This window comes from Orbicella franksi, chromosome 15 (assembly GCF_964199315.1).
Source record: "Orbicella franksi chromosome 15, jaOrbFran1.1, whole genome shotgun sequence".
In the NCBI taxonomy this organism is placed as follows: domain Eukaryota; kingdom Metazoa; phylum Cnidaria; class Anthozoa; order Scleractinia; family Merulinidae; genus Orbicella; species Orbicella franksi.
The window spans coordinates 6,512,343-6,525,150 of NC_138159.1; the positions used below are offsets into that span (position 1 = coordinate 6,512,343).

Consider the following 12,808-nt stretch of genomic DNA (forward strand, 5'->3'; position numbering starts at 1 on the left):
TCTTTTTCAAATACCTGGGTTGCGGTTTCCTGTTCTAGACTAAAGAAAATGACAACATGCAAACAGTTTTTTTCTTGCTATTTTTAAGCCTTTGCTGATTATTATGGATTAAGCACTTTAAGTAACGATGCTTTTTAATATTGGTTTAGATTTTTACTACTGAGCATTCAAACATGAAAAATATAATAAAAAGTGACTGTTTTTTTAAAAGAAAATATAAAATTTGGTAATTTCAGGAGTTTTTTTTATAGTACAGTGACGAAGCATTCGAACGCGTATAGAAAACGCGCACAGCCATTCACACATACCTGCTAACAATATAAATACGTTGTTATATGCAGTCCTCGTGCCATCACGTTCGAAGGATTCTTACTCTCCAAGAGCAAAATAAAGCAAACAACACTGGCTTATGGCCAAATCGATTTCACTTTTTCTTTATAGAAAGTGAAGCCAAGAGTCAAAAGTGTCATTTTTCTGACCTTTTTCCATCGTAAAAATATATGTTTACAAACAATGTTTTGTCATTAAAATTTACCAACTTTTAACCATACTGGATCAATTTGGAACAGACAACGTAGGCAAAGTGTTAATTGAAAAACAAACAGTATTACATCAAGTTAATATTGAATAGCTTTTATATGAGTGGTTTCAAAATTTTACAATTGTTTCATTCACAGAAAAACGTCAGCATAGTTAATAGTGCCAAATTATTGCAACGGTCTCACGAAAGAGTATCACCCACAGTCGATGGTTATAATAACCTTAGATAGAGTGATAAGTGGTGCAAAATGAACGTATTGCTGAGTAGCTTTCATTTGAATGGTTTTGTAATTAGGTTTCATTCCCAGACTTAAAGTTAGAAGCACCTTATACAACGTGATAGAGATAAACATATGAAAGTACTACTCAATAACTTTCATTTAATTAAACAGTCACATATTGGTGTTTCATCCACAAAACGAAAAGTTAAAACCAGCTTGCAGAGTAATAACAAACAGTACTGCTCTCAAGTATCTCACGCCAATACCAGACAGTAATAAAACTGTTGCCTCCCAACCCTTACATGATGAAATATCCTTTCTGTATTGCCTCATTAAGCTAGAATTCTTTGTTAAAAGAAGCTTGAATTGCCCAATGATGCTGTGGATTCACTTCCTCAGAGAACTTCTAATTTGAGGTTTTTTTGGGGAAGAATTTGTTTATGAAATTGATTTGAAATGCTTTGTTATTTGTTTGTGAAACTTAATTAAGCGGTGAAAACTGTTACTTTGTCATTAAAAGTTGGAATAGAACTATTCCTTTGTGAAACGAAATCAGAACGATGTATGTTTTAGAATTTAAAAAACGCTGACTTTCATCAAGATATTTAACAAAACCGGAACATAAATGAACTTATGAAATGTCATGTCAAAACTACTTTGTTCTGATTGTGGCAATGCTTCGTGCAAGGGTTCTCGCAATAAATTTCCAAGACGTATTCATTATTCTGTAGCTGAGGGCGATTTCTATAACTTGGTTCTAGTAACTTCCTTCAATAGAAACGTTCGACACATCGATGTCGCTTTCTTAGTTTTGTGCTCGAACACCAGTTTTCGTGCAAGTTGCTTTGCATCAAAATTTGAAGGCACGCAATTGCGTTCGTAATAATTAGCTGCTCAACAGAAACGGACACAGCTCTCTTAAAAACTCCGGCCAATAGCTATTCTTATGCTAAATAGCGTTGGAGTATTTCACTTTACTTTATACTATAGGATATAAATATAAGTCCTCGGGACAAAGGAGTTTTATACCCGGTGTAGAGCAAATAATGTTTGTGAGCAAATATCAGGATGAAAATATCTTAATGGCTTTAGAAAGCGTATAACAAAAATAATGCAGTTTTACAATTAATTAGGGTAAATATATTTTTTTAAAATCATCAAAGCCGTTTTAAAAATAGAAGTACTCCGTTATGTCTGTTGTAGAAAATTTCACAACGTAACAATTGTAATACAGATATTAATCTAATTGTGTCTGTTTTTTTTTTGCTATAGATTTTCAGAGGAAGTCTAAATTTGCAGCCTTTATGTCTTCAGAACTCAAATAGTTTTTGGCAAGTGTTTCAGAGAAACTGCAGCTTTGTTTTTTCCTGCAGGTTTGAGAAAATCTGCGTCTCTTGTCCACGGAGACAACTTAAAAACCAATGTTGGTAAATAAGTTGAACGAAACAGTACTCTAAGGTGGCAGGTGATTTTTTCACAACTAACAGCGCGGTAACAAATCCTATGTCACGGAATATAAAAACTGATGTAAACTATATTGCCTTTTAGGTTACTGCAAACAAAATATATGGCACGTTGGACTGGAAGTAATTGTGAAATCAAAAACCCAAACATCATTTCTGCCATTGTTTTTAAAAGTAATTATTCATTGCTTCTTTCTCCTGTGAACAACATCAAATTGAAATTTTTGTGTATCGCGCTTTTGTTGGCGAAGAAAACTTTGGTTTATCGGAATCAAATTTACTTGTTAATATTACTAACTAAAACGATGTATGTGGATGCGAATTTTAGCCCAAATCGATCAAAGAAAGATCATTTTGAACTGAACTTAGCAGAAAGTCAAGTTGTAATTTTAGCAAAAACAGCAGGCCACCCTTCGAACGAAAAAAAATATCAATATACAACAATTTTGCGATACATTACTAGATCCAGCGAGGTATAAACTATAAAATATACAAGGAAACTGCCCGACTAAACTTTCAACAAATAAATATTTGCTTCACTCACCTTTCTTAGACTTTTTTATAGCAGAAGCACCTCACCAGGAAATGATAAATGCAAAGGCCTGCGCTTGACAGTTCAGTCAAATTATTCGAGTTCATTTCGTATGTCGGCTTAGCTGACCGTGAATTCAAAAAGCTTGAAAATTTTTACTAAAAAATCGCTTTGCTTATCCTTTATAAGCGAGGATCATTTCAGTTAGATGACAACATACACGGGGTGCCGGGTATTCACGACGCAAGATGACAGAAAATCTGTGTTTTTACTATACTTTCCCATAGCAACCCAACTGATATCACGTTGAGGCGAAATATAAATTGTTTCGAATAACTGATATAGTAAGAAATGATTTTTGTAACTGATTTTTTTGTTTTTTCATTTCAGGGAAATACTGATAATTATTACTCTGATGTTTCAGCTTTATCGGAGTATTTGATTATTTTAAGCTTGCCGACTACTAGGTGAATCATGATATTTCATAATAACTGTAATGGAAGCATACATAGTTGCTTTCCGTGTGCAACTTGACAGATTTTCTACTTGTGCGTTATCCCTTGGAGGTCCATTTCGTATTTTGTCAACGATATATAAGATGATATCACATTTATTCAAATACGGTCTAGACTGTTACAACCGTGAGAGCAGGGGCGGATCCAGGAATTTCTGAAAGGGGGGCTTGTACACTATTGTAGTAACCTTTAACGCCAATGGTGTGGAAGGCGAGTTACGGCCCCGTACACTGCGCGAAAAGCCAAATATTCGGGCCCGAATTCGCTCGAATACGGATCGGCGCACGCCGCGTATGCCGCAATGTTCTGACGTATTCGATTGCGGCTGACTCGAAATACACCTGGAATATTCTATAGGAATCCGGCCTGTTTTTCCGTATTCAAATTTAATACTCGTGAATGACTCGAAGTGTTCGATAAATCATACGGGCCATGTTTTGGTAGATTAATGTTGCATTAGATGTTCTTCGAAGATATAGCGATCATTTATGACTCGAACATTTTCGAATACTCTCAGTCGTTCGAGAGTTTGCGACCGGAACACGAGATGTACGACGCCACTTCTGACGTGAACGTCTTCGAATACTAATGAATACGTCAAGTATGCTCCAATTTTCGAGAATCGCACGCTATGAATACGAAAGTCATGTCACATTTTTCACAACCAAAGATATCTTGCGTCGCCAAGAACGGGTTTTATGTAGGTAATATACGCTACCGCGTAGTTCAGTCAGACAACACGCGTGTGTTTCGAAGCGTGCGACTAGAACACGAGACTCATGCGAAGTATGAAACGTGTTCATGTTTGAATACTGAGGCAGATGTGACGTTTTAAGGTATTCGAAACGACACACTTCAAGTGTTCTGTGGTGTTCGACTGGAACACGGGACTCACGCGAAGTATGAAACGTATTCATGTTTGAATACTGAGGCAGATGTGACGTTTTAAGGTATTCGAAACGACACACTTCAAGTGTTCTGTGGTGTTCGACTGAGACACGAGACTCACGCGAAGTATGAAACGTGTTCATGTTTGAATACTGAGGCATACGTGAGATTTTAAGGTATTCTGAACGACACACTTCAAGTGTTCTGTGGTGTTCGACTGGGACACGAGACTCATGCGAAGCATGAAACGTGTTCATGTTTGAATACTGAGGCATACGTGAAGTTTTAAGGTATCCTAAACGACACACTTCAATTCATGTCTCCTGTTCGACTGGAACACGTGATCGAATACTGACGCCAACGTGAAGTACTGAGGACCCTTACCAAAGCTTGTATATCCCCCAAACTGTGTTCAAACTGCCATGTGTAACTGACACACTTTTTAATTCCTTTGGATTCCTAACAAAACCCACCCAAAAGAAAGAAAATTACCAGGACAATATTTATTGATTGATTGATTGATTGATTTATTTATTTAATATGTATGTTATTCCAACAAAAGTGAACAACTGCCGTTATGACATCTTCATTTCATTTAAAATTTTATACTTTATTTATAAATAATAAAACTTATATTGTTACTTGTTCGTGTATGTTTATTTTCATCGAACTATGGAAGAATTTACATTGCCAAGACCCTATGTTATGAAAAAGTATAAGGAACCATCTGAGAAGCAAAACCTAAAAAAACAACATAACATTTTGTATGCATTTACTTTATATCTAGATGCTGCTTTGTTACGAAAAAGCATAACCATCTGAGAAGCAAAGTCTTTAAAAAACACTAGAACATTTTTTTTTGCAAACTTTACAACTAGATGCTGCTGTGTTATGAAAGGGGAAAATGAAGCATTTGAGAAGCAAAGTCTGAAAACCACTCTTCTATAACATTTTGCATACAACTTTCTAACTAGATGCTGCTATACTATGAAAAAGCAGAAGGAATCATCTGAGAAGCAGTCTAAAAAACACTTACATTTTGTATGCAAACTTTAGAACTAGATGCTGCTATGTTACGAAAGAGAATTAAGGATGAATTAATGAATTGCTACTTTGCATATTTAACATCATTATTATTTGGTTCAACAATTGGAACCCTCTTAACATTACCATATACCTTTAGAAGTGTCTCACACAAAAGGGATGTAGTGCATCCGATTTAATCTGTAGACACTGTATGTAAACCCCATATCAAATTAAAACTTATAGAGCTGGCTATCAAACTATACCAAGGACTTTCAAATAAAATGAATCGCCAAATTTTTCTAGACATTTTAGTGCTGGCGTCCAAACCATTATTATTATTATTATTATCACATTTTGAAAGCTACATGTACAAGTCAAAGTGAACTTTGTTTCTTGTTAATTTAATTTGTTTCTCAGTTTCTGGACACAAAACACTAAAAAAATTGCCTGCGTGTTACCATATTCAATCGCAGTAAAAAGTTACAGAACATTTCCAAACCAGGATTAAAGAATGGTGGAGTGATCATTCAAAAATCACTCTCAGAGAAAAAATATTTCAAAATAAAAATTAACAGACATGGATGATAAACTAGCTACTGTCCAAAATTTGAGGCAGACTCACTTTGACTTAGCTTTCAAAAAGTGATTTGGATGCTCGCATAGAGAAACCCTGAAAAATTTGACAATTCATTTTATTTCAAAATTCTTGGTGTACATGTAGATGTATGTGTAGATTGATAACCAGCTTTATTGGCTTTAATTAGACATGCTAAATGGTGTGGGTGCAAAACACTCTGAAATATATAGGGTAACCTAAGACAAAGAGCTGAAAATTCAAACTGAGACCTGAGATCAACACTAAGTGTCGACAGAATTGATGACCAAAAGGTTTTATCACATTTGGAAAGCTACACTGTAAGCACCTGGGTTTCTACTGCATGCAAAAACATACTTAAGATGCCTTTGAGAGAAGAGAGAGTTGTGTTGCACATTAATCAAGTTTACAGTGCAAACAAAGTATGAAAGGATGTGAGGGCCAGAGTTTGTGGGCTTAAAAACATTCAAAACGATTCAAGCAACAATGTTCAAGGTTACTGAATGATTATGTTTCACTTTGCACTGAAAAAGGTAGGCAAGCTCTAGAAGCCTTTAATTTTTTCCTAGATATGGTGCAAACTTTTTATGCGTTAATTAATCCAATCAAAATTTGACTATTAAATTCAACATTGTTCTGAATTTTCAGCACTTAACCTGAAATGAGTGGCTAATAGCCAATAGCCACTCTGAACAAACAGAATGAACTGATTAGATAACTTCATGTAGACATGCAAACAAATTCCTCCTTAGGCTAATAACCTAAATGAGTAATAAAACTCAATTTTCAATATTTACCTTTGGAAGGAATATGGTTAGTACAGTGGAACCTCGACTTAATGAACCTCTATATGATGAGGTCCTCAGTATAACGAATGATTTTTATGGCCCCAGTAATAGTAGACTATACGGAAAAGAACCTTGATACAACGAAACCCTGTTATAGTGAACATGCTTTGCCAATTCCTTGGCACTTCATTATATCAAAGTTCCACTGTAGTTTGACATTACTATAGCAAATTGTCTTGAAATTTGTAGTAGTCATCGATGAAACAGGGTTTACATGTACCTTAATATAATGTATATATAAAATAACAGATGACGAGCTGATCAAATGTAGATTTGACTTGACATTTTATTACTATTTAGTTTCATACAACACAACTTGTCTGCAGTACTCATCAGATAAAATTGCCAAATGGGAATTTACATCATTACACTAATTTGAATACACAGGCAACCATCGGAAATGTGATAGCTAAAATAAGCGAATGCTTTTACAAAACAAAGGAAAGTTGGAAATTACGAATAAACTCTGTTATTATTGAAATACAAGAGAAGATGTAAAATTTAAAATTTAAAATTTAACAGTCAACATTTTTTAGGAGAAATTTGTTTGCATGTCTACATGAAGTTATCTAATCGGTTCATTCTGTTTGTTCAGAGAGGCTAACTCAGGTTTATAAATAATAAAGTACTTCTCCCAGAGGCGTAGGTTACATCGATTTGAAGTGGGGTTATATTGGGCAGCCTCCAAGTGACTTTGACAATAAATCAAAGTTCAAAGTCACTTGAAAGATTTTAAAGCAAGCTGCCCCATATAACCCCACTTCAAATCGATGTAACCCATGCCTCTGTGAGAAGTACCTTTGTAAACCTGAGTTAGCCTCTCTGAATAAATGGAATGAACTGATAACTTCATGTAGACGCGCAAACAAATTCTTCCTGAAAAAATGCTTAATCTTAACTTTTAAAGCTTCTGTTGTTCCACAATAGTAACAGCGTTTATCTATAATTTCCAACTTTTTTTTTTTGTAAAAGCATTTACTTATTGTAGCTATCATATTTCCAATGGTTGCATGTGTATTTCAAATCAGTGTAATGATGTAAATTCACATTTGGCAATTTTATCTCATGAGTGCTGCACACAAATTGTGTACTACAAACTAAATAGTAATAAAATGTCAACTGAAGTCAGATCTACAGTTGCTCAGTTCATCATCTGTTATAATCACGCTGTAGTTTACTACTGAGCACTCTGAAAACAGATCTGCAAATCACCTTGTTTATATGTAAAATATATAGAGACTGACTAGTGAAATGCTAAAATTTGCTTGCCAATATAATTTTTCAAAAGCTCTTACAAAAATAAATCTTAAAAATTCTCCATGGCCCCCTAAATAGTCATAAATACATACATGTATCTTGTAAGCCAGAGTTCTTCCTCACAGGTTCTCCTTTTTTTTTTTTCTTCAAGTAAGGATGTCAGGGATTATACATACATGTAAGGCATTACCAATTTTACTTCATCCTATGATTAAAATACAATACGCATAAAAGGTTAGTTAAGTTTATGTGTACATCCATACTGGGAAACCTCAAATCAACCTTGCAGTACTAAGGAAAATATCATAATAAATCAATCAGTAAATTTTACACAGTAGTTTGATTTAATGGTTTAATTCAATATCATTCCCATTGCTGTCCCTTTTGAAATCAAGGTTACATTAACTTCCAATGTATAGCTTCTGCTTGATAAAGAAACATTTACAACCAGAGGCAATTCCATACATCTTAAGCAAACTTTACAACTGAAGTTTACCCTGGAAACTTAAGCTTAACTCACTCGTACGTACAAGACAACCCGGGAAGACAACAATGGCTTACGTTTTACCTGTTGTTGTTGACTCGTACCTCCGTATGTATCGATGTTTTCACCGGCTGTATGCCACCAAAAACTGCTTGAAATCGTGCACAGAGAAGAAGTGAAGGTAAACTGAATTTTGTCCGCCAAAGTAGAGTTTTTAAACAGTGAAAAAGGACCAAGAGATCGATGCAAGCTTCAACATTTCACACATTTCAAAAAGAACGCCAAAAAATGGCGCGAGAACCGAGAGAACATGGTATCTAATGTGGAAAACCGCTGATCCGTGCTTGTTGAAGGTCGGACACTCAGAATGCTGATGTATGTCGTTTCTCTCATTTCGTTACAAGTCGCTTCGAAACACATTTAACGTCAATTTCGTTTCAAAAGTAACCTCGAGGAAAAAATCTGATTAAAGTGTTTTCGTCGTCGCAATACGTTTTGCGATTTCTTGTTCAAACGTAATGCAATGTTGATATGATGGCAGGGAGTCGACTGAGGAAGCTATTGGGCCGTTATTTAGGAGTTCCGTTTCCCTGCGGGCTCCGGAGATAAACTCATCCCACAGAGAAAAGATATTTTTCTGAAGGCCTCGGGACTTTCTCCGCTGAATACACCAAAACCTCTCCGAAACGAGCTTGATTCCTCTTACTAACCAAACTTTGCGCAGCTTTACGTGTCTCTAGTCAGTTTAACTTTGCGGAACTTTACGTATCCCGTAGTGTCCAATTTGTGGTTTCGTGCTGTGCAGCACTTAACCACCTCAGACGAGACGGGTCACACAAAGAGAAATCGCTTTGTAGTGATTATCCCGAAAGCGTCGGTCAAAACCGAATGACGGGAATTCGAAGTTACAACAAAGTGTGTAAATTTCTTGACTCAAGCGAAACACATGCGCTGCGCCGACAACATGAACCAAAAAAGTACAATTGTTCTGGTCAACGAACGAATATACGGTCGTGCTCCTCCCGTATGCCCATATTCGATAAGAATTTTCCAGGTCCACGTCACGGTTGTACACGCCATGAATACTCTAGAATTCTATAGCTTTGGCGTCAAGATCACGTATTCGAGGATAAACGTATACACGCGCAGATCGCACATACTTTGAATTCATAGTCTAAATTTGTTTCCAGGAGAATGCTATGCACCCGAACTGTTACCTTCTTTTATAAAGTTCTTTTTACAAAGGGTTCGCCATCATACTCTAGGAGTACGACAGATGTGTGGTATATTTTAACGAAAATCCTCGAACGATTATGAACGGAGCGTATTCCACCACATTCGACACGAATATTCCAGGTGTACGTCACGTGTTGTGTGCGGCTTGAATACTCTAGGATTCTATTGCGTCACAATCACATATTCGAGTCTAGAATACTCTAGAATATTTTGGCTTTCACGCAGTGGTACCTCTGGCACGAGCTCTTAAGGGGTCCGGAGCCATGCCCCTCTCCCAAAAAAGTAATGTTTCCGATTTTTCCCTCTAAAACGCCTTTTGCAGCATTCCCGAGACTTCAAAAGAGTTGTGAAGGCATGATATATAATCTGGAATTTATCTTATTTCTCAGCCAGGAACCCAAAAATAATAATGCATGATTGAAAGGGACAGCAGTATCATCAATAGTTATTTGTCGTTTCTCTGCATACCTCATTAATCAAACAACGTAGCCTGAAATAGTCTTCTAGGATGAGCTTTTGCAAAGGCCTCGCATATCTCGTCTACCTCGAATCTCTCAGGATAATGCATAGCAATAACAGCGAGATCTGAAAAGCGCTCTTCAGACATCGTTGATCTGGTGCAGGTTTTGATCCGTTTCATGAGCGAAAAGGACCGCTCAGCTTCCGCACTACTGATTGGTAGGGTGCACGCAATGCGCAGAAGACGATGGATGTTTGGAAAAGCATCCTCGTCACACGCGCCAAGTGCTAATAGAAGATTGCTTGGAAGTTCCTTCTCTGCTGACTGCCACATCGTTTGCCATCTTCGCAGCTCATTCCCAAGGGATTTGGGAAATGGAAAGTCATTCTCCCAGAACAGCATGCCTTCTGTTGCTTCAGATAGCTCCAGGGTGTTTGTAACTATGATTGAGGGTACTAGATAAAGCAAGTGACGGGCGTGGCGATCCTCGTCACAAAATCGGTCTTGCATTTGACTGATCAGGGAATCAAGAAGGGGAATAGCCATAGATTTTTTGTAATGATCAATTGGACTAGAACTGGGAATGTTTGAGCGATTCCTCTGTATGCTTGTCTTTCTGGGAATAGCTTCAACGATTCCCAGTTTCTCAGCAAGGTCTAATATTTCTTTGTTCTGAACCACGAACTCACCTGATTTCTTTGTATAAAAATCTGTTATTTTCTTCATTTTCCGTCCAACGTTGAACACACCTCAACAATACTCAAGCATTCGCTTGGTCCCAATCCCACTCGTTTACGTTTGAATGAATTTCACCTGTACATGTCGCTTGTTATATCTGATCCTGTCTGATGACGCGATCCTGATACGACTTTCTTGCAAGTAATATCCTCCACAGCAGTCGCGAAATGTACATTATCTTTTCAAAACTTGAAAAGCAGTCGAATGGTGGAAGTGAAACAACTTTGTAAAAAACAATTTTATTCTATTATTTGTAGGAAGAATCAAACAAAATAACAAAAAAAAAAGCTGCTCAAAGGGGGGGTTGGAACCCCCTCAACCCCTCCCCTGGATCCGCCTCTGGAGAGTATTGCATTATGAGTACTTCTGATAAAGGGGTTTCTTTTCATCAAAACTATTAATTTATGGCTGTCCTTATCAGCAGCTAAAAGAAATTACACGGAGAAAAAAGTGTGTACTTCAGTTTGCAGCATGAAGTTGCAGCGTCAACGGAAAAAACTATTGCAAAGAAACAAACAAATAATTAAACAAAATTAATAACAGTGGAAATATTGTACAGTCACATTTCTGCAGAAACTCTACATTTATGTCGATTCCCAAAATGGCAAGATCCTTTGTACATTAATTATTGTTCTGAAAACTAATTAACAAATAAAGAAGCCCCGACTGTGCTCTGTTCTGTTGTAAAGCACGCAGGAAGCGGTAGAGCACGAAAGAAGTGTAGGGGAAAACACGAGACGTAGTCGAGTGTTTTTCCCTACTTCTTGAGTGTTCTACCGCTTCCTAAGTGCTTTACAACAGAACAGAGCACAGTCGAGGCTTCTTTATTTGTTTTATGATAAAGAATCAGATAATTTCCCCACGCATTCGGCTGAATTTTCAAACCAAACTTTATTTTCCAAACGAGCAAAAGTCGCGTCAGCCGTGCACTGTCCTCTGATAAAGCACGCTAAAATAAGCCAATCACAATCCTTGTTAGAATTGTTCAAATAATTTGATTGGCTAACGAAGCGACAGCTGTCAATCACAAACTGGACTTCAGCTAAGCTTTCAGTTTCGAGAAGTTTGAGCGGCTCTCGAGCGAAGACCTATGCCTTCAAAGTTCGCTTTTAAGTTAATTTTTAAATACGGATCTCAAGGCAGGTAAAGGTTTATAGTCCAGAGGAATCCGGCCGTATTGTGGCCCATGAAAACGAGCACTTTTCCAGTGGAAATTACGAAACGCGGAGCTCAAAGCACGTGGATGTAAATGCGAAATGCCGGGTTGAATTTGAAAGGAGCTACAGTTATTTACGGCTTGTAGCCGCATGCAGCAAGATTGCCCGAACTAGCGTAAAAGTTAGAAAGACTTAACGGCTCCCACTGGTTCTACTTCGAACACAGAAGAGAATATCAGAGCAAGTTTTGCACTGACCACTCGTCGGTTTACTTCGTTGAGATGACCGGAGAACGAGCGTTACTACACTGCATGTAAGTGTTGTTTGAGCAAATGAGCATTTTTAATTGTAAATTTACAAAAATAAAGCTTCTCATCATAAACAGAGACAGTTCAATTGTTTTCTGTCGTTGTTTTACTTCTTAGTATAATTTCTGCCTTCGTAACAAAATTAATGTCTTTATTGAAGCACTGCTTAGGTTGAGAATTTGTGAATTTCGCTACAGCTGTACATGTTTTGTCGGCGGGAATCTAGCAAAACTTGTTATTTTAGTACAGTTTTAACATTACTGTTGCTAACAATGGTCTCTGTGAGCCATATTTACTGCAGAAAAATAGCTCGCTTCCAGTGCGTTTGTCTGAGTCACAGGGGATGTTTAATTTGGGTCAAATTTGTCAAAATTCCGAAGCAAAAATTTGGAAGCCAACTTACCGTCATCAACCCGTGCTCTGTTCTCTGATAAAGCACGCTGTTTCAGCCAATCAGAGCGCGCGTTATATGGAAACTTGATAATAACAAGGGATAAGAAATATTTTGCATTGAGTTACTATCGAATAAGACGATGTTAC

The 12,808-nt window shown here is 37.0% G+C and overlaps 1 protein-coding gene across 3 annotated transcripts; it reads right to left on the reverse strand.

Annotated features, from left to right (window-relative positions):
* Positions 1-5,007: 5,007 nt before the first annotated feature.
* LOC145470256 (52 kDa repressor of the inhibitor of the protein kinase-like) lies at positions 5,008-11,135 on the reverse strand. Of its 3 annotated transcripts, XM_081454088.1 has the most exons (3): positions 8,454-11,135; positions 7,427-8,090; positions 5,008-7,370 (listed from the first exon to the last, which is right to left on the reverse strand). In XM_081454088.1, the coding sequence occupies exon 1, from the start codon at positions 10,789-10,791 to the stop codon at positions 10,078-10,080; it is 714 nt and encodes a 237-aa protein (XP_081310214.1). In that variant the 5' UTR covers positions 10,792-11,135; the 3' UTR covers positions 5,008-7,370; positions 7,427-8,090; positions 8,454-10,077. The 3 variants fall into 3 exon arrangements, with proteins under 3 accessions (XP_081310214.1, XP_081310213.1, XP_081310215.1); XM_081454087.1 differs by having other exon boundaries at positions 5,008-8,090; XM_081454089.1 differs by lacking the exons at positions 5,008-7,370; positions 7,427-8,090 and having other exon boundaries at positions 8,102-10,710; positions 10,815-11,135.
* Between the last annotated feature and the right edge of the window lie 1,673 nt (positions 11,136-12,808).

Bases quoted from the DNA above. Each gene is read 5' to 3' on its own strand.
- LOC145470256 (XM_081454088.1), bottom strand. From the start codon at position 10,791: ATGAAGAAAATAACAGATTTTTATACAAAGAAATCAGGTGAGTTCGTG.